Below are 20,050 nucleotides of genomic sequence, written 5' to 3'. Positions count from 1 at the left end.
TGGATTCAGGGCTAGGCAGAACCAGAGAGGACTCAAGGAATCTCCTTGAAAAATTCCTCGCCTAATGAATATTTGGTTTGTTTGTATGGAAGTGTTACTAACCCTGAGATGTAGTGTTGTTCTCCAGTGCTGCATAGTGTTTTGGAAGAATGCAATGAGTGATGGATGTATTTTGTACATGTGTAGAATATGTAGCAGCCATCTGTGTGGAACACTGTCGAATGCTTTTTTGTAGTCTATATATGCCATGTGTATGTTTCTGTGTTGTTTGTGTGCTTACCATAGAATGACTGAATCTATGAGTATTATTATTATTATTATTATTATTATATGTTTGTCAACAGATAGCTTAATAAAAAATGTCTGTTTTCTTTAAGAACTTTTTCCTCAATTCTTGTGTAAAAATCTTAACACCAGTATAATTGTCCTGTTAATAATTAATGTCCATGTTGACAAACATATAATAAGAAATTAAGTAAGGACAGTAAGGCAATAATAATGAGGGACTCTTTTGTTTATGTTGGTACCTGTAGTATCCATAATGCCACAATATCTTTTCTAAAGCTCTTGAATCATTTGGTAAAATCTTGAAACTTTCTCTACAGACATTTTCTATTTGTTCAAGTATTCTACTTTGAGAGAATTGAGTGTGTAAAAGACTATGGGGGGTACATAATTGACCTACCTAATAGGGGGTACCTACCCTAGAAAACCCGCTGTGCATCTCACTGAGCAGTTCCCAGTTCTGAGAGATTGGATCATATACATAGCATCCTATAAAATTGTTTGAAGCAGAAATGAGGTTTCTGCAATCTGTAATGCAAATATTTATCAGAATGACAAAGTTAATGCAAGAGGAAGCGTTTTTTACTCATATTTATATATTTATGAAATGTCATCTTTATTCTTAGCATGATGTGAATGTTTTTTAAACTTGAAGTAATTGCAGAGTTAAGTTATATGATAGACTTGAAAAGTATATGCTAAGTTATATGATAGACTTGAAAAATACATATAACATCCTGAAAATCATTGACTTTGGCCATGATGTGCAAAAGAAACTGGAATCTCTTTTTTGAAATAAAATAATTTCAGAGAGTGTAAAAATGAATTTTTTTTTTCTTGTGCAAAAGATTTCTACATTATGGCTGCATTCGAAGTACTGTTCATCTTGCAAATGAAAAGTAGACTGTTTTGTGATTTTTAGACACTGCATCTATCAGTAAAAGTGAATAATGGTCAATAGAAGATATATGCCAGATTGCATTTTTGTTAAAATATCTTCCTTATGAGGGTGTCGACAAAGTAGTAGACAAATGGAGAATATATCATACCAAGAAATACCAGAATCTTAGTTCCTGGAAAATAGCACATTTGATTCTAGTAAACTGTGTCCTGATGATGTCAGCTGTGATTACAACTCAAAGTCAGACATTAAAGTTTGATGACAAAAGGTTAAAGAGCACATGTTTATGTGCTATAGGAATATGTTGCTGCACTATGTTAAAATGTTTTATATAAAGAACCAGGCAGAATACGAAACTTTTAGCAAGCTGATAAAAATATATTTAATTCTTTATGACAGTGCAGACATCAAAAGAGGATTTAGCAAAAACAAAAGGATACTTTACCTCAACAGAACATGTCTGTAAAAAGCATTAATGGATTGAGAACTATTTCATCCTTCATGACAGATTCAATGGAAATTCTGGGAAAATCCCAATAACAAGACAGGTTCTGCAATCAGTCAAGAATTCACACAAACAATATAAGGAAAGAAAGAGGCTGAAGTCTTATTAAGAGCATCAACGTCCTTGAAAAACTCGGAAGAGTCAAGAGGGCAGAATTTAATGTTATAATTTTAATAATTTTTATAATATTATAATTTTTTTTCTTGTATATTTCTTATGGTGTATTTATATTTTTGCTTAGACTTTTGAAAAAGGCTTATGGTCAGTGTCATAAATAAATAATAATGAAGCATCTCCATACCGTCTTTCATTAAGAAGCTTTAGAATAAAAGATCTAACCAAGACAGAAGCACTACATGCAATTAGCAAAAGTGTTATGGACATTATAAGTAACACAGAAAACTCATTTGCAGAAATAGCTGATAGATGTTCATCAAAGAGAGAAAACTATAATAAAAATCAAACATTTTTACTAGCAATAAGAGTTTAATGAACAAATACTTTCAACCTTCATAGGATGATCATTAAGTCATACAAAGATTGAACTAATGACAGAAAATTGGAATGGAATAAATACAAACATTTAAAAATGTTTAAGTTGTTAAATATCATTACATAAAATAAAAGAATAAGTAGAAATACATAAATAAGTGTAAGGTAAATTAAAATAATTTTTATATTTTTATATATTTATTTATCAAAATTATTATATAGATATAGGAATGAACAGCAGATGTGTGATATCTTATAATATCTAATAGAACTCTTTTATATATATATAAAAGAGTTCTATTAGATATATCTAAAAGAGTTCTATTATATATATATATATATATGAAATGCCAGGATTTATATAAATTGTCAACATCTTTGGTGTTGATACACTGCCAGATTGTCGACTACTTGTAAATTTGGATGTTTCTAATGTGTTTGTCTTCATATCAAAAGGAAACTAACTGATCAAATAAATTGCACTATGAAAAATAAAAAATGATCCTGTCAAAAAAAAGAATAAAAAATATTCATTAATTTTTTGTTTGTTGTCATTTAATTTAAGCAATTAAATTTTTTCAAACCATCTTAGAAAGTAGTTCAAGATTTTGGTTTAAAAAATTTCTTGAAATTCTTAGATGCTAAGAAATCTTTTTTCTTATATAAAACATTAATTACAAATAAGAATGAATATGGTTGTACTAATAAATACAACCATATTAAGTAGTTATGTGATAAAATCTGTATTAAATAGTGAGTAGCAATAAAATAATTTTCAAGAATGATATTGATATATAATTAGTCATTTGTTTTTGTTTATTAATAAATTTTATTTATTTAAATATGTTAATATAATGAAATTGTTTCAGCTTGATCCACACATGGATGAATTCTTTCTTAAACAAGCTTTTACATTAATGGGAGAAAATCTTCTTCAAGCAAAAATAATTAAGAATAAAGTAACTGGGTAAGAAAGTAATATAATTTTTAAGTCATTATCAAATATCACATATCTAATTCTCTAAAGATTTTCTTTGTAATTACAGTAATAATATAATTAATCAAATGGAAAAAATGTTTTTATTAATGATAAAGGAAAAATAGTTGAAAATAAAAACACAGTATAAAAGTTTACATTTGTAGCTTTTCTTTTCCTCAAAAAAAAAAAAAAGGAATACTTAAGCATAATTAACCAAAGCTATAATAAGAATGGTTAAACCAACAAATTTGGTCTAAAAGTAGGCAATTTGATCACCTTATTGTATTAATATTAATAATTAAATTTGAAATTAATTAATTAAATAATTTAGAAAATTCTGGAAGGAAAGCTTGACCTGCAGCTTGACTCAAACACCTAACTTTTGCTTGCTTCTTTACTTTCAGAATTTTTTAAATTATTTAATTTTATTTCTAATTATTATTAATACAAGATGATTGCTTTTCATGCTAACTCAAACTCAATAATGTGTACTACACAGGAAAATAAATAATAGAATGCTTTAATGAAAATTAAACTTTTAAAATATACATTGAAAATAATTCCAGTGCTTTGAATATAATCTTTGAATTTATCTTTAAGGAGGCTTTGAAAAATGAACACTTTTGCTAAAGAAATGGGCAATGCCTTCACCTCTGTCATATCTTTTATTGTATCATTGTCATAGTTACCTCAGAATTCAGAATCACAAGTTAAAAACAACAAAAAGTAAAAGTTCTTATGGATATAAGGTTAATATTTTTAAGATGCCAAGTAATTAAATGACATACAATTAATGTAATTTTTGATGTTGAAATTAATTCTTTTTAAAATTTGTTTAACTGTTGCATTTTCAAGCTGTTGATACGCTGTCCGAGTCTTTTATTTTGACTACTTTAAGCTTCAAGCTCTCTTTAAGGTTAAAATGCTCTTAATGATGTGATAATTCTCTCTTACTTCTATACGTTCTAAGAGTGAGGATCATTTCAAGAACTGATGTTTTACTGTCCAGGATGTTATATTAGGGAAGTGTGGATGTTTCCTCTTTTTATGTCATTACTCTATTTTCTGATCCGATTCTTAATGCTAAAGTGGTTACTCCAATGTATTTTAATTCTTTATTAACATCTAGTGTTTACAAAAAAGATCTTGTAGACACTGCTCTTATCTAAGCATATGAAAACTAAAACTCCAGACTACAATTAATACCAAATATTTTTTATTTCAATGTTTCATATCATGCCCACAGTTTGTGTAAGTTTTTTGGCTTCAGCCTATTACAGAAGCTGGTCCATGTTGAGCTGTCTTTCTCACTTTAGCTTTAACTTTGTATGTTATCTGTGGAAGTGTATGGAATCAAACTGCTAGAATTTGGCTTTAATTCTTTACTACAATTCTTCAGTTTTGGCTTTCCAGCCATCTTGATAGACTGCCAGTTTGAGTTAAAACCAAAAATGTTCAACTGGCCTTAGTTTAGGCATATTTGCAATACTTTCATAATGAGAAATGTATTATATTTCATAATGCTGATTAAGCAGCTACAGTTTCCTTGACATAGTGTGCACTTTCCATGTTAGGCCAAAAAATGTATCTTTTTTGTGTAGGATAATGTTTTTTCAAAAAATAAACTAGTTGCTTTTTAACATTCTGTGGAGTATCAAATCTTTCTTGACACAAAAATTTTATATTGTAATGTACAGTACACTGCTGAGCACCTTTTAAAATAGATTTCAATATCATACACAACTGTATAAAGCAGCAAAGATGCATTAAGTACTGGGGTTGGATGTCACGCTAACAGTTATCTCAATCAAAACTTCTTCCAAAACTTCAGACTATGAGGCGTTAAATATAATTAAAAATAATTTATTCTTGCGAGCGCTTTCGACGTAAATATGCACGTCGTCTTCAGGCAATAGAAATTGAACAGAGAATTCGAACCATACATTTAAATTTAAACATTAACGATATTAGCCGTTTTTTGAATAGACAGCATAGAAACCGAACAGAATAGATCCATAAGTGCTAGTAATGGTGATGCACTTTGGAACTATATGATGGGATCTACACTTGAGAAGAAAGATTAGTTGGGCATGTATTTTATGCCACAACTTTTGTAAATTTAACATAGAAAAGAAGAACATCCGAATTCTGTTACTCATCTTGTTAGGAGTATTAAGTACTGGGGTTGGATGTCACGCCAACAGTTATCTCAATCAAAACTTCTTCCAAAACTTCAGACTATGAGGCGTTAAATATAATTAAAAATAATTTATTCTTGCGAGCGCTTTCGACGTAAATATGCACGTCGTCTTCAGGCAATAGAAATTGAACAGAGAATTCGAACCATACATTTAAATTTAAACATTAACGATATTAGCCGTTTTTTGAATAGACAGCATAGAAACCGAACAGAATAGATCCATAAGTGCTAGTAATGGTGATGCACTTTGGAACTATATGATGGGATCTACACTTGAGAAGAAAGATTAGTTGGGCATGTATTTTATGCCACAACTTTTGTAAATTTAACATAGAAAAGAAGAACATCCGAATTCTGTTACTCATCTTGTTAGGAGTATTAAGTACTGGGGTTGGATGTCACGCCAACAGTTATCTCAATCAAAACTTCTTCCAAAACTTCAGACTATGAGACTACTAATTATTTTTAATTATATTTAACGCCTCATAGTCTGAAGTTTTGGAAGAAGTTTTGATTGAGATAACTGTTGGCGTGACATCCAACCCCAGTACTTAATACTCCTAACAAGATGAGTAACAGAATTCGGATGTTCTTCTTTTCTATGTTAAATTTACAAAAGTTGTGGCATAAAATACATGCCCAACTAATCTTTCTTCTCAAGTGTAGATCCCATCATATAGTTCCAAAGTGCATCACCATTACTAGCACTTATGGATCTATTCAGTTCGGTTTCTATGCTGTCTATTCAAAAAATGGCTAATATCGTTAATGTTTAAATTTAAATGTATGGTTCAAATTCTCTGTTCAATTTCTATTGCATATTTACGTCAAAAGCGCTCGCAAGAATAAATTATTTTTAATTATATTTAACGCCTCATAGTCTGAAGTTTTGGAAGAAGTTTTGATTGAGCAAAGATGCACTTTAATAATCAAAAATTAACATTTTTGGTGATCTTTAATGACCTCCTTCAGATTAACATTCTAATATTAAATGCTTTCAAAATATGTAATAGAACAAATATGTAAAAGCCACATAAAATTTAAAATTTCAAAGATTATCATGTTATGATTAGTTCAGTATAATATAACGTCATGTAAATACATATTTGTGCTTCTTAATTGGGATCTCAAACCAAGAATGCTGTTCCTTCAATATAGTGCCTTGGTCCTTCTAATTAATGATTACTACAAACACCAATTTCTTGCAGAATTTCTTTGTCTTTTGAACTCCACTTAGTCTTTTTCTGCAAAGTCTTGGCATTGCTTGACATAGTAGTAATTGTTTTCCATACACATTTACTTTTGTCAAAAATTAAAATATGATTGAGTCCTCTGAGACTGTCCAAAGGAAATATGAAAAGTCTTTTGAAAATAAATAAAAAATGAAAAGTCCTTTGAGGCTGTTCAATGAAATGTGACTCATCATAGATGATGAGTCATATTTCATTGGACAGTCTTAAATGACCATCACTAAGCTTGCATAACAATGACTTCTGCATGTTGAGTTGATTTGCTTAATATTGAGGGCTGATTTACACTTGGGTGTGAGATAAAAAGATAAAGCATCCAAAGTAGAAACTTGTTTATTTTTCTCTTTCTAATGTTTCAACATTACAAAATATGTTCTTCAGGATGGCCTCTAAATTTAATACAAAGTGCATGAACAGAGTTAAAAAATTTGAATATTTTACATTCAAAATTACATTTACATTTGAAACAGTTTTTCACATTTATAGTTTGAAAGTTACAAAAATTGAAAATAAGGATAAAATAAAGATTAAACTTAGATAATATCAAAAATAATAAATATGTGGTTAGACTGGTCAAGGACAACCATTTCCTTGCTGTGCAAAATTTGAATTTTTAGGATAATTTTTAAAATTTCATTATCTTATTTCAAAATTGTAGTAGAATTGATCTATTTCTTGTTTTTACCACAAACATATTCCAGTTTGATGGTTAAATCATTTATTTTAAATGTTTATTATATTATTAAAATTTAATATTTCTGAAAAAGTGTGAAAGAAAATAATTAATTTAAAAGGTTTTGCTCAATTTGCTGTATACATTAGTTAGATGTATCTGTTTTTTTTTCAAACAAAATAAACCCCAAGTCTTTAGGTTAAGTTGGGGAGATATTACAGCCTATTGTTTGTATAGCCGCTTCCATTTGCCAAGCTGTGGGGGTTGGTTACCTTTGCCTGAATCTAGTTCAAGACACTTTGTTTTCAATATTTTATAGTAGGCACTATTTACATATTATTTAAACTATTATTACAACAGTTGACTATAATAAGTGATTATTTACATAGTTTCTCTTATTAATAGTGGAGGAGATATTGACTTTTGCAGGAAATTTAAAACTAGATGATTCTGACAAGGTGCATACTCAATTAAAAAGTGTCAAACAACTAAATATTAGCTAATCAGAATTTAAGAAAAACTAAAATAAGCAATTTAACATTTGTTTACATTTTGTCTCTAATAACATAGCAAAAGGAGGTATTGACTTTCCTGCCAAAGCTATAGTTAGGCAATTCTGACAAGATTTTTATTCATTTAAATAGTGTCTTTTAAGATATAAGCAACCAACCATAGTTTAGATGATATTTTTACAAAACATTTAGCAACCAATTATCTACAACAAAGTCTCATTGCTTTACAACAGGGTTAAGTTTTGTGGAAAATTTGTGGCAAGAGGATGATGATAAAACAATTATTGGTTAAAATAGTGTCAATTAATCTTAAGATAAGCCAACTAGAGCTTAGATTGCCTCAAACATGACTGTAATGAGGTAAAACATAAAATCAATTGCAATAAGACACTGGCTAACTTTGCATTACCCTTATGCAATGTTGTATCCAATTGGATATGTATGTGTGAAATTTCTGCAATAATGGATGGAATTCAAGTTCAGAAATGATTTACTTAAATTTTGAATGAATGTATGGATAAGCTGGATAATTAACATAATTAGTTGTTGAGAATTCTGTGTAAGTATAACCACTGAACAAAATCTACTTTAATTGTCCTAAGGATGATTAAAGTAGATTTTGCTGAGTGTAAACAGGTGTAGTTGATGATTTATGTATTATTTACATAATCGGTTGCTTTAAAAGTATAACCAATGCTCTGGAATCATTAGTGTTGGTTGATTAACAAGTTTGTTTTAGGATTAATATTTCCCAAATAAAGATTGTTTTCACATCTATGATTGATTTTTTTATATCCTGATATTATTCCATATGGAAACAAAATTATTATCCAGTACCATATTTTCCAGTTTTGTGTCTTTTTTTATTTGATTGCATGAAATATTGATGATCTACTATATGACATGCTTCAATTCTCATTGTAGCTCCAATATATTTCTTGACAATATTATCTGAGAGTTGGATCATTAAAAATATATAGACTCTGGAATATTCTAGTAATGGTTTGTGTGTCCTGTCTTGAACAAGCAGTCTTTAGTGGAACACAAGGTATAATTGATAAAATTTAATTGCATTTCTTAAACAGTGTTGTTTTTTAATGATAAAAATACCAACAAAATGGATATCACTAAAGCAGGACTGTCTTGAGGTCTTAATAGTTAAAGTGGAAATTGCATGTAGAGATTTGAATACTCTACTCTTTAAATTTACTAAGCAGATATCCTGCATTGTGTAGTGTTTTTATAACTTAAAACATCTCTAATTAACTTTTGGCTGCTGATGTATAGTCATTCAATCTTAAACATTTTAGCCTAGTTTATAGACCATCTTCAGATCACACAGTTTTGGAATGTCAATTACAAACTGTTTCAGAATACCATAAATGTTTTAAGTTATTGTTTTGTTCTGCTGGATGTTGTTTCAAGTGCTGTTTTTATGGTGTATAACTTATTTAATTGTGTAAGAGTTGAAGTAAGAATGTGGACTCTCCTAATTAGAACAGTAATTGTTATGTTTTTATATATAAAAGACTGGTATGAGTTATTGGCAATAATGTAAGGAAGAGAGCCAAATTTGTAGAACATTTCAAACTCCAGTGTGTCCCCGTTTGTGTAAGTTAATGTTTAGATGTAAAGATGAAATAGATTTATGTGGTGTTTCTTGTTTGACAGTAAACTTTGTAGTAAAGTGTCGTTTAATGTATTGAAGAAGGATATTGTGAATCATCATTTTTTGTTTTTGTATGAATTCTGATATTCCATTGCCACTTGTGAGGGGGGCATCAAAATTGTTAATATTGGAGTAATGGTGTTTATCAGTATTGTTAACAATTTTTATAAACTTTTACAATTAGTACTTCAAAAATGTGACTTAAATATAATATTTAATCTAGCAATGACAATAAATGCAAAAAATGTGGCTATGTTATATGGAAACAAAACTTGACATTATAAAAGTAAATGCATCAGGTGAAAAAAAAACTGCATTTGAAAACATCTGGTATGACCTTGAGGGGAACAACAACAATGATAGGAACAGGGAGATCGATATTAATTCCACCCATGTAGTAATTAATTTTAAGTACAATAGGCATATACCATATTTTTTTGCAGAATGACCAGCATGCCACATAAAAATGGGGTTGTTGACATGCCAGTTAACATGCGACTAAAATATAAAATTAATCAGATCTAATAAAAATAGTTGTTAATTAAATGTTAAAGAAAACATTCTTCTAAATACAATAAAATAATAACATTGTAATTTGACTGACTTAAAATCAGGAAGAGTTTTCATTTACAAGACAATAAAACAATGATTTATTGGCAGTAGTAGCAGCAGCAACAGCAGTAGTAATAGGGCAGTCAGTCAGTGTGGACTACACTGACCATCTATCTCAACCTTAAAAATAACACCTTCCTCTCAAATTTCACACAAAGTAGATGTTAATTGGTGTAAGTTAATTTACACAAGTTTCTTAAATTTAATATGTTTATTTTTGCTTTTTTGAATCAAATAACAATAAAATACACACAAAAAAAATCACTTTTGGAATTCCATGAGTATTTTACATTCTTAGAAAGAAGACAAAATGAAGAAATTAAACATATAATCATAGTTTTTGATGTAATGCTGACAGTTTCATAGTTTTAGAATAAAAGCTCTTTTGTTTTTTAATGCACCCTCTAGAGAGGGATGTATAACCTCACTTAAACTGGCACACCAGCATTCCCAAGGATAAACTTGCATGCCGATCATTCCGTGAAAATATGGCTTTATGTAAGGAAACAGCAAGATTTATTGACATTCATGTAGCACTGGTGCAAAGTGTTGATAAACTCTTGTGTAATGAGAAAGACACAATGAACATTGAGAGAAAACCTGTGATATGTAGATAGTCTCATTATGTGATGAAAGGTTCCAGATGGACCTAGTTTATATAGAATCTATGAATATATCTCAAAAGTTGGGTTTATATAAATATATCACTCATAAAACCAACACCAGCACATAACAAGGAAAAATTTACGAATGTTTTTGTCTGTGAAATGGACATCCTCAGGTATATATGATATTGAACAAATGGCTAGCAAAACTAGAATGTTTTTTTAGAAAAGGTCCTTGAAAAAACATGTGGTGGAACATATTGATAGATATGATACGGTTCATAAGAAGAAATGCATGGTATATCTGTATATGCAACAGACAATGGTGTTACAGCAAAACTAGACCAGGCCTGTATGATAAGGTGTGATATCCATACTGAACAACTAAGAGAATTGGAAGTCTTCAAGATCTTTAAAGCTGACCAAGATGGATCCTGCATGAATTTTAAAGAAGAAAAATGCAGTTTTCATGCCTGGCAAGTGCATTATAATAAGTATTTACGTTTTAATTTTATAGTAGAGCCATGGTGCCTAACCTTTAGTCCAGGCATGGCCAACATACGGCCTGTCTAATGAATTTATGTGGCCCGCGATTCATCTGTCAATATTAGCTACTTAAGTCCGAATAGCTCGACAAAATATTCTGATGGCTAAAATACAAAAAGGTCAACAAGTAACTGTGCGATTAGCGTTAATGCTCCATTACAAATGTCTTCAGCACAGCATAGAATGTTGATAATGCATGATAATGTGAAAAATGTATCTGTAATCTCTCTGTACAATTTAGTGTCTATGGGGTGACACCACAATGAGATCTTGCACCACTTCAAAATCTTGCTAGGGCAGCCTCTGGTTCGGCCCGTGAAAAAAGTTTTCTTTCCAATTCAGCCCGGGAGCAAAAACTGTTGGTCACCCCTGCTTTAAAGCGGCCATACACGTTAAGTTAATCCTTTGAGGCTTCCTGGCCTTGAGGAACTTCAGAATTTCCTATCACTCACACACGAAGAAAAAAATCTCTCAGCAGAGGTGTAGCTAGGGTGGGGCAAGTAGGACATGTGCCTGGGCGCCACACGCAGAGGGGCGCCAAATGGTCTCCAAAACAAACAAGATTTGTTTCTGGGAGGGTGCCAATATAGTGTCATGCCCCGGGCACCAGTTATGTTTGCTATGCCATTGTCTGTCTGTCAGTCAGCAGTCGGCCATGGCATCTGATGACGACATACTGGCTGTTCTTGGATGTTTGTGCATAGAAGTCTATGGTGTAAGTAGTAGTAGTAGTGGTGGTGGTGGTTTGGGTAGCACTAGGGTTTCTCATTTCCCGGGAAATTTGCCTCCAGCAGGATTATGGGAAAAATATTTTCTTTTCCCGGGGTCCCGGGAAATTCCGGAATGAGATAGTAAAATAGAATATTATATGAATAAAAAAGATCATACAGGAATATCATAAATTTGAATAATTTAATTTATTTTCTAGTAAGTAACTAAAAGTGTAGGGCCAATCTCACCCATACAGACACGTTAGGCTCAATTAATTTATGTTCTCCTACATTATAAGATGAAAGTAAAATAACGCATTTTATTGGGAGTTTTAATGATTACGAAAAAAATACTATTTTATTTCTAAAGATGAAATAAAAAATAAACTAAAGTGCGATGAGTGATATTTACTTTCAGCATGTCTCCGCTGTTCAATGATGCACAAACACAATACATAGATATTACATGAACTAACAAGTAGAGACTTGTAAAACATAGGTAATAATATGCAACAAGAAACCTCAAAATTTCTCTCTTAGGCGAGTCTTCAAGATGCAACTTTTCGTATAATAAATAAAAGAAAGAAAACCTGACATGGTAAATTATTATTGAAATGCGAGATTTCCCGGGAAAATAAAATTACCCAGGATATTTCTCATAGGGAATAAACGGCGAGAATCCCGGGAAAGAAACCCTAGGTAGCACTGATCACAAAATTAATTTTTCAAGAGAAATCTTGGGCTATAGATTCTGTTAAAAAGCATCAATTATCAATGAAAGATCAATGGCAAGTCGATTTTACTACCAAAAAAATTCATAGATTAAATTTTATAGACGAATATATATTAATAATTCTCAACCACATCCGATATTAGTACAAATTGTAAACATTATTATCGCAAATTAATTTTATAATTTAATAATTAAAAATAATTTATTAAATTTTGTCTTATTTTAAGTTGTCATGTTTTAATTTACTTGGATATTAAAACAATAAATTTTTTTAAATGTAAAAGAAAATGATATATAGTATCAAGATGTTTTATGAAAATGGAAGAAATGAATTGAGAAGTTTTCTAAATATTAAAATTATTTATAATTTTAATTTACTCAAGAAATTTTTTGTCTGAAAATAATTTAACCTGAAAAATTTAATTTTTTAGGTTATAAATAATAAAAGTTAATAAGGTTACAGAAAATAATTCTTTCAAACATTCACGGGACATTGTTCTAACTACTCGGTGGTCTCACAACTGAATGACACGACGGCACACATGTTAAGGTCGGCCTCGCAGTCCAAAACTGGGCATGAAAATCAAATGGTTTTAAATAAAAATCAAAACCTTTAAACAATCCAGCAAATCGTTTTTTAATATCTTAAAAACGCTTTCAAACGCTTTAAGCGATCATCCTCAGTTATCATTCTGAATCGAACGAACAATTCGAAATTATGTAAAACGAAAATTCAAAAAGCAGTTACATAAATCTACATTAACATTTACTAAGCTTAAATAATTGCAAAAATTATGCAAGATAATTAAAACGAAATAAAGAAATAAAATACATGTGGATGTCTAAAGATGGCTGGGCTGGGCGTTAACAAGTATATACGGAACACAGTTTAAGAAAGAATACGAGGAACTTCTTATGGTATATAATGACATATATTTTAATAAGATACACAAAAGGAACGTTACAAACAAAGAACACTAAACAAATTATCTTAATACTAATTGTTGAACAAATATTATTGTCTTTGAGCTGGCACGTCTTTAGCGCTATGTCGTGATTCTAACGGTTCGTCTTTTCCCGCCTGCGCCAAATTCCTGCGCACAACATCGGACTTGCCCAAATCACGACAACGTGGGGGGTGGGCACCACATTTGGCCATCCTGGATTTGTCTGGACCTCCAGCGACACTGAAATACAAAAGAAAAACACAGAAAACAAAACTGCAAAAATAAGTCTCTGAAAAGTAAAGGTTTTAAGGTTGATCGTCTCTTAAGTCCGTCAAACGTCTGTCTTCTTGGAAAATGGATAGGAACAATTTTCGTCTTAAGACTCATTACGTCTTCTTTAAACAGTTCATTCGTCTTTAATTAATTTAAACGTCGTTTGTCGTCTTCTCCCATTCTCTCTCTTTTTTCTTTTTTTTTTCTTTTTTTTTTTTTTTATCTTCTTCAAATTCGTCTTAACCTTGGTCCTCACACTAGCACTCTGGAATACCATTCCATGGTTTCAGAAATTCGGAACATGTTGTTATGCTATTTGGCCCGTCATGGTCTCCTTCCTTGATTACGTCGTATGTGTTTCCTCCTTTAACTTTCACAATTTTATAGGGTCCGAGATACTTTGGTTTTAGTTTCAATTGTGGTCCAAATTGGGTCCTTTTGATGGCCACCAAGTCATTAACTCGATAAGGTCTAGCTTCTTTTCTTCTTAAATTGTACGTCTTCCTGTTTTCCTCTTGTATTCTAAAAATGTGTTGCTTTGCGTGCTTTCTGAGTTCTTCTCTCTGAGCTCCAAAGTTTGCTTGAAATTCAACTTCGATCATTTCTCTAAGCTTTTCCAATCCATTTACATTCATCTTCGTCCCAAAAAGTAGCTCAAAAGGGGTAGTGTCTATGCTACGTTGATAAGTAGAATTAATCGCTCGCTGCAATTCATTCGTATATTTGTAACACTGAGCTGGATTATTTATTGATAGCTTCGAAAGAATTGATATAATAGTCTGGTTTATACGTTCAACTTGCCCGTTTGCTCTAGGTAGGCCAGTAGTTACTAAATGATGTTTAATGTTCTCCTTAGAGCAATAGTCAGCAAACTTACTAGAGGTAAATGTTGTACCTCTATCAGATATAATTTGAGAGGGGTTCCCAAATACAGTCTTTTGGATCTCTAATTTCGCAATAGCTTTGGCAGATGTAGTGGTCTTTGTAGGATAAATCCACACAAATTTGGTAAATGCGTCAATTATTGCCAGAACGTACTTATAATTTTTATGCGTACTTTCCAATGGTCCTAGGTGATCAATATGATAAGTTTTTAATGGAATATCTTCTTTATGAAGTGGGTGTAAAAGTCCTTCCTTCTTTCCCTTCTTATGATTCACTAGTAGACAACGAACACAATTGGCTACAATTTTCTCTACTTTTTGTCTAAGCTTGGGGATAAAATAATATTCTCCGATGTTTTTTCTCAGTATATTTAATTCCTGTATGTCCTTTTTCATGGGCGTCTCTTATAATCTCTGTCTGCATACTTTCAGGTACAACGATTAATTCTTTACCGTCCACAAATTTATATAAGATTCCTTGTCTCTCATAATAATCTTCATAGTTAGAAATTTTTAATAATTCTTTAATTGCTTTTGTTTCACTATCTTTATCCTGGGCTGATTTTAACTTTGGTACAATATTGCTGACAGAAATACAAAGCACATTTATGGGAGATCTGCTAAGGGCGTCGACATGAGCTATTTTCGTACCGGAACGATGCTCAATAACATAATTGAACTCTTGTAGGAGCAAAACCCAACGAGCTATGCGGGTAGACAAATCTTTTTTCGCCAGTCCTTTCAAATGCAGAACAATCAGTGACTATTTTAAATGGGATTCCCAATAGATATACACGAAATTTCTTTAAAGCTTCTATTATAGCAAGAGCTTCGAGTTCATAGCTCGAATATTTCTTTTCAGCGTCTGTTGTCTTTCTACTCATGTAATAGGTAGGGTGAAATTTATTATCATTTGGAGATTTTTGCATTAAAATTGCCCCATACCCCTCTAAGCTTGCGTCCGTGTGTAATTCGGTTTCGTAATTAGGATTGTATATTCCCAAGACTGGCTTTTCAGCTAATAGCATCTTAAGTCGATTAAAAGAATTTCTCTCCTCTTCGCCAAATTTAAATTTATGGCTTTTTTTTAAAAGATCACTCAATGGCTTAGCAATAATGGAATAGTTTGGTATAAACTTCCTGAAGTATCCACTAAGTCCTAAAAAGCTTTGAATTTTCTTTAAGTTGGTTGGTTCCGGAAAATTAAGGACGGCCCTAGTTTTTAAAGTAGATGGGAAGATTTTGCCTTCTTCCACTATGTGACCCAAAAATTCAATTCTCTTTTTCAAAAAATGAGATTTCTTAAAGTTTATCTCTAGTCCGTAATCACTGGCAAGCTCTAAGACCCTTTCAAGTCGTGTGATTCCTTCTTCGAGAGAGGAAGACAAAATGATGATGTCATCCATATAGGGTAATACAATACCATCATTAATCAAAGGTCGGAAAATGGTGTTGATATACCTTTGGAATACAGCAGGAGAGTTGCAAAATCCAAAGGGGACCTTAAGGAACTGGTATTGTCCTTCATGTGTCACAAATGAAGTATACTTCCTACTATCTTTATTTACATCGACATGGAAAAATCCATTTTTGAGGTCGATTGTGCTAAAAATCCGTGATCCCTGTAGTCTATCTAAGATGTCTTCGATTAATGGGAGGGGAAATCTGTCCTTTACGATTACTTTGTTCAATTTTCGGTAATCTATGCAAACACGGGGCGTTCCGTCCTTTTTCTTTACGATTACAACAGGACTACAATATTCTGAAGAACTTGGCTCTATTATTCCTTGCATTAACCATTCAGCGACTTGAGCCTCTACAATCTTTTTCTCAAAAAATGGCAATCTACGTGGCTGATGAAATATCGGTTCATGATTTTTAACCAAAATATTCAGTTCTACATTTGTTCTCTTAACTTCATGTGGGGCATAATCCGAAACTAACTGTTGCACCTTACTTTTAAAAATATTAGGAACATCTGGTTCAATGTTCGCTTCAACTTCGTCCATTGTAGTTAAGTCGATTGGCAAAATAGACAAACAGTTCATATCCTCAGCACATCGAGATTTATTTCTTATTGTGATACCACTTTCATTAATAGTTGTCTCACCCTGCATTAACACATTAAGGCCTATGATGGCGTCGTAAGTCATTACATCGTCTGCTACTACACACACATCAGCGTGACACTTAAAATCATCTATTTGAATATTTTCTGTAAAACAGCCCAATGGATCAACTACTGATTTTCCAAATCCATTCAAAGTAGAATTAATTGGGGATAATCTCCTAAAGTTTAATTTATCAAAAACAGATTTTCTAAGTAACGTTGCTTGACTTCCAGTGTCTATCACTGCCTTTATACCTATGTTACCAATTATTATCGTTTTAAACAATTTCGGTTTTATAGTAATGTCTAAAGTGGCAATTTCTGGTTTCGAATTTGACCTTGGACATTCAGAAGCCTTATGGCCGAATGCTTTGCATTGGAAACATTTTAAACCTTTATCCTTATGAATACAATACTTAGAAATATGATTTCTCGAACCACAATTATAACAAATTCTATTACTGCGATTATCAGCATAACCATCCTGCTTTATGTTATTTTTATTTGTATTTTCGCATTTTGTGTTAGATCCATAATTTCCATACCTTGGTTTGTTTCTATCAAAAGTATTATTATTTCTATTGTAAGAATCATGTTTAGGCTTCACTCTATCGAAAACGCCTTTATTCTTAACAGAATCACTTTTTATTACTTCATGGACTTTAAGTTTTTCTTTAAATTCCAACAAGTCTTTACATCCATATAAAATAGCTTTGTTTTCTTGTTTATCATTAATTCCTTTAATCACATAATGCATTAAAGCACCGTCATCTATTTTTCCAAAATTACATAACTCCTTCATCTTTAAATAATATTCTTGAACGGATTCAGAGTCCTGCATTGTGCGCTTACTCGCAAGTTCATGCAACCTAGCCGAATTAATTTCGAAAGAGAATTCATTGGTCAGAGCTTGTTTTAGTTTTTGCCACGAATTAATCTCAGGTACTGTTCTTACAAATAAGGAGGCGTTCCCACCAAGGGATCTTTTAGCAAAAATGAATTTTTGCAATTCAGACAAGCCGAATAATTTAGAGGTATTTTCAAAACGTTTGATCCAATGAATAACATTCTCGTGCGGTTCTGCATTAAATTTAAAAATGGTACTCTCGATATCGGAATAATTAATAGTAACACTATGGAAAACAGAACTTGCTACAGCACTACTTTGTTCAGGTTGAATAGAGGAATCAAAACTGCTTTTATTTTTATTTATATCGCACTGCATTGAACATTCACCTTCACCCTCAGTTTGTTTATTTGGTTCATCTGCTTCGGACTTGGAGGCAGACAAAACGTCCAGTTGGACATGGTGAGCTAAGGTTTCCAAAACACATAAATCTGCCAGAATTCTCTTCCCTACCTCCGCTTTACTGCCTTCGAAAGATATGTTTAAAATGTTAGAAATCGTAATTAGCTCGTTCAACGAAAAGTTACTTTCTATGCTTTTCAATTTCTTATTAAAATCATCACTGTTTAAAGCAAATGTAAATCCACTGAAATTTCTTATTCTCTTTCGGCTTGACCGATCGCCGTCGGTATCAAAAATAAATTTATGAAGAATTTTGATTTTATCGAACTTGCAATTCTTCAATGCAACACTTATTTCTTTTATATCATTTAAAATCATTTTGAGGAATAAAAATGTACGTACCCCTTATGCAGTTTCCGAGATGAGTGCTGATCGTATCCAAAAGTTTTCGTTTTAATTCAAAATCCAAAGTTTTTGTTTTGGCAGATCACAGTCAGTTCGAGAATCTCTTCGTTCGTCAGTATCCCACTCCTGAGAAATGTGGATGTCTAAAGATGGCTGGGCTGGGCATTAACAAGTATATATGGAACACAGTTTAAGAAAGAATACGAGGAACTTCTTATGGTATATAATGATGTATATTTTAATACGATACACAAAAGGAACGTTACAAACAAAGAACACTAAACAAATTATCTTAATACTAATTGTTGAACAAATATTATCGTCTTTGAGCTGGCACGTCTTTAGCGCTACGTCGTGATTCTAATGGTTCATTTTTTCCCGCCTGCGCCAAATTCCTGTGCACAACATCGGACTTGCCCAAATCACGACAACGTGGGGCGGGCACCACATACATACATCCAGTAAAAATTATCTTAATTAACCTTCCCGCCTACATAAACTACATCAACTCATCGTAGAAGGATTTCCATGCCGATGACAATCTGTCAGCATCCCTATGATTAATGCAGTTTGTGTGCAACTGCATTAATCATTTATTTTGTTTTAATTATCTTGTATAATTTTTGCAATTATTTAAGCTTGGTAAATGTTAACGTATATTTATGTAACCGCTTTTTGAATTTTTGTTTTACATAATTTCGAATTGTTCGTTCGATTCAGAATGATAACTGAGGATGATCGCTTAAAGCGTTTGAAAGCATTTTTAAGATATTAAAAAACGATTTGCTGGATTGTTTAAAAGTTTTGATTTTTATTTATAGTATAGTTTCAGTATGAAAGTATTTTATTTATCAAATGGTTTTTCAATTCTACTCTGGTGGTCTGTACAGTTCGCCAAAACTGTTAAATTTTTCCCCACACACTACCAGGAATTACTCAAAGTCAGGCATGCATGGTTAATCTTCAAAGGATTAACTTAACATGTATGGCTGCAATTAGCCTATTTTGAACAAATTAAGAATTTTAAAATTGTAGACAAGCACAGGACGACAACCATATTTTTGAAAAAATCAGCAATGATAAGTAAAAGAAAACACAGTAATATTACACTATTACTGTTTATTACTACTAGTAATCTACTACAATTCAAATACAATACAGAACAAACAAAACTTATTAATAATCAATGTGAAGACTGATAGTGCACGTTTTCAGCCAGTTTATTGTACTCTGGTATATAAGGTGTTACAGCAAGAGTTATACAATCATTCAGATGCTCATTTGTTATTCTGAATCTGAAGTTTGATTTTAAAAATTTCATTGTTGAAAAGCCACTTTCACAAAGTTGATTCAAAGCAGCAGTTTATTCAAAAAGAGTTCTTTGTTACCCCTGATGTTCAAGACTGAGTTTATTCATTTTGGTTATTATATCAGTAAGAAAGGATAAATCGAACAACCAGTCATGATCATTAAGTTCTTCATAAGTTTTGTTTCTAGATTCTACAGTTTT

General features: G+C 31.5%; 1 protein-coding gene across 1 annotated transcript in view; it reads left to right on the top strand.

Annotated features, from left to right (window-relative positions):
• The window catches only part of LOC111639951 (tRNA selenocysteine 1-associated protein 1-like), a 40,062-nt gene that overhangs the window by 11,054 nt on the left and 8,958 nt on the right, over window positions 1–20,050 (top strand). The window contains exon 2 of the mRNA XM_023385917.1: window positions 3,053–3,150. Coding sequence (XP_023241685.1) covers window positions 3,053–3,150 — 98 coding nt within the window. The remainder of the gene's footprint in view (window positions 1–3,052; window positions 3,151–20,050) is intronic.

The sequence above is a fragment of the Centruroides sculpturatus genome, unplaced genomic scaffold (assembly GCF_000671375.1).
Source record: "Centruroides sculpturatus isolate CEXI.00-Female unplaced genomic scaffold, Cexi_2.0 scaffold1363, whole genome shotgun sequence".
NCBI classification, from domain to species: domain Eukaryota; kingdom Metazoa; phylum Arthropoda; class Arachnida; order Scorpiones; family Buthidae; genus Centruroides; species Centruroides sculpturatus.
This window is presented reverse-complemented; position numbering and strand designations above follow the sequence as displayed.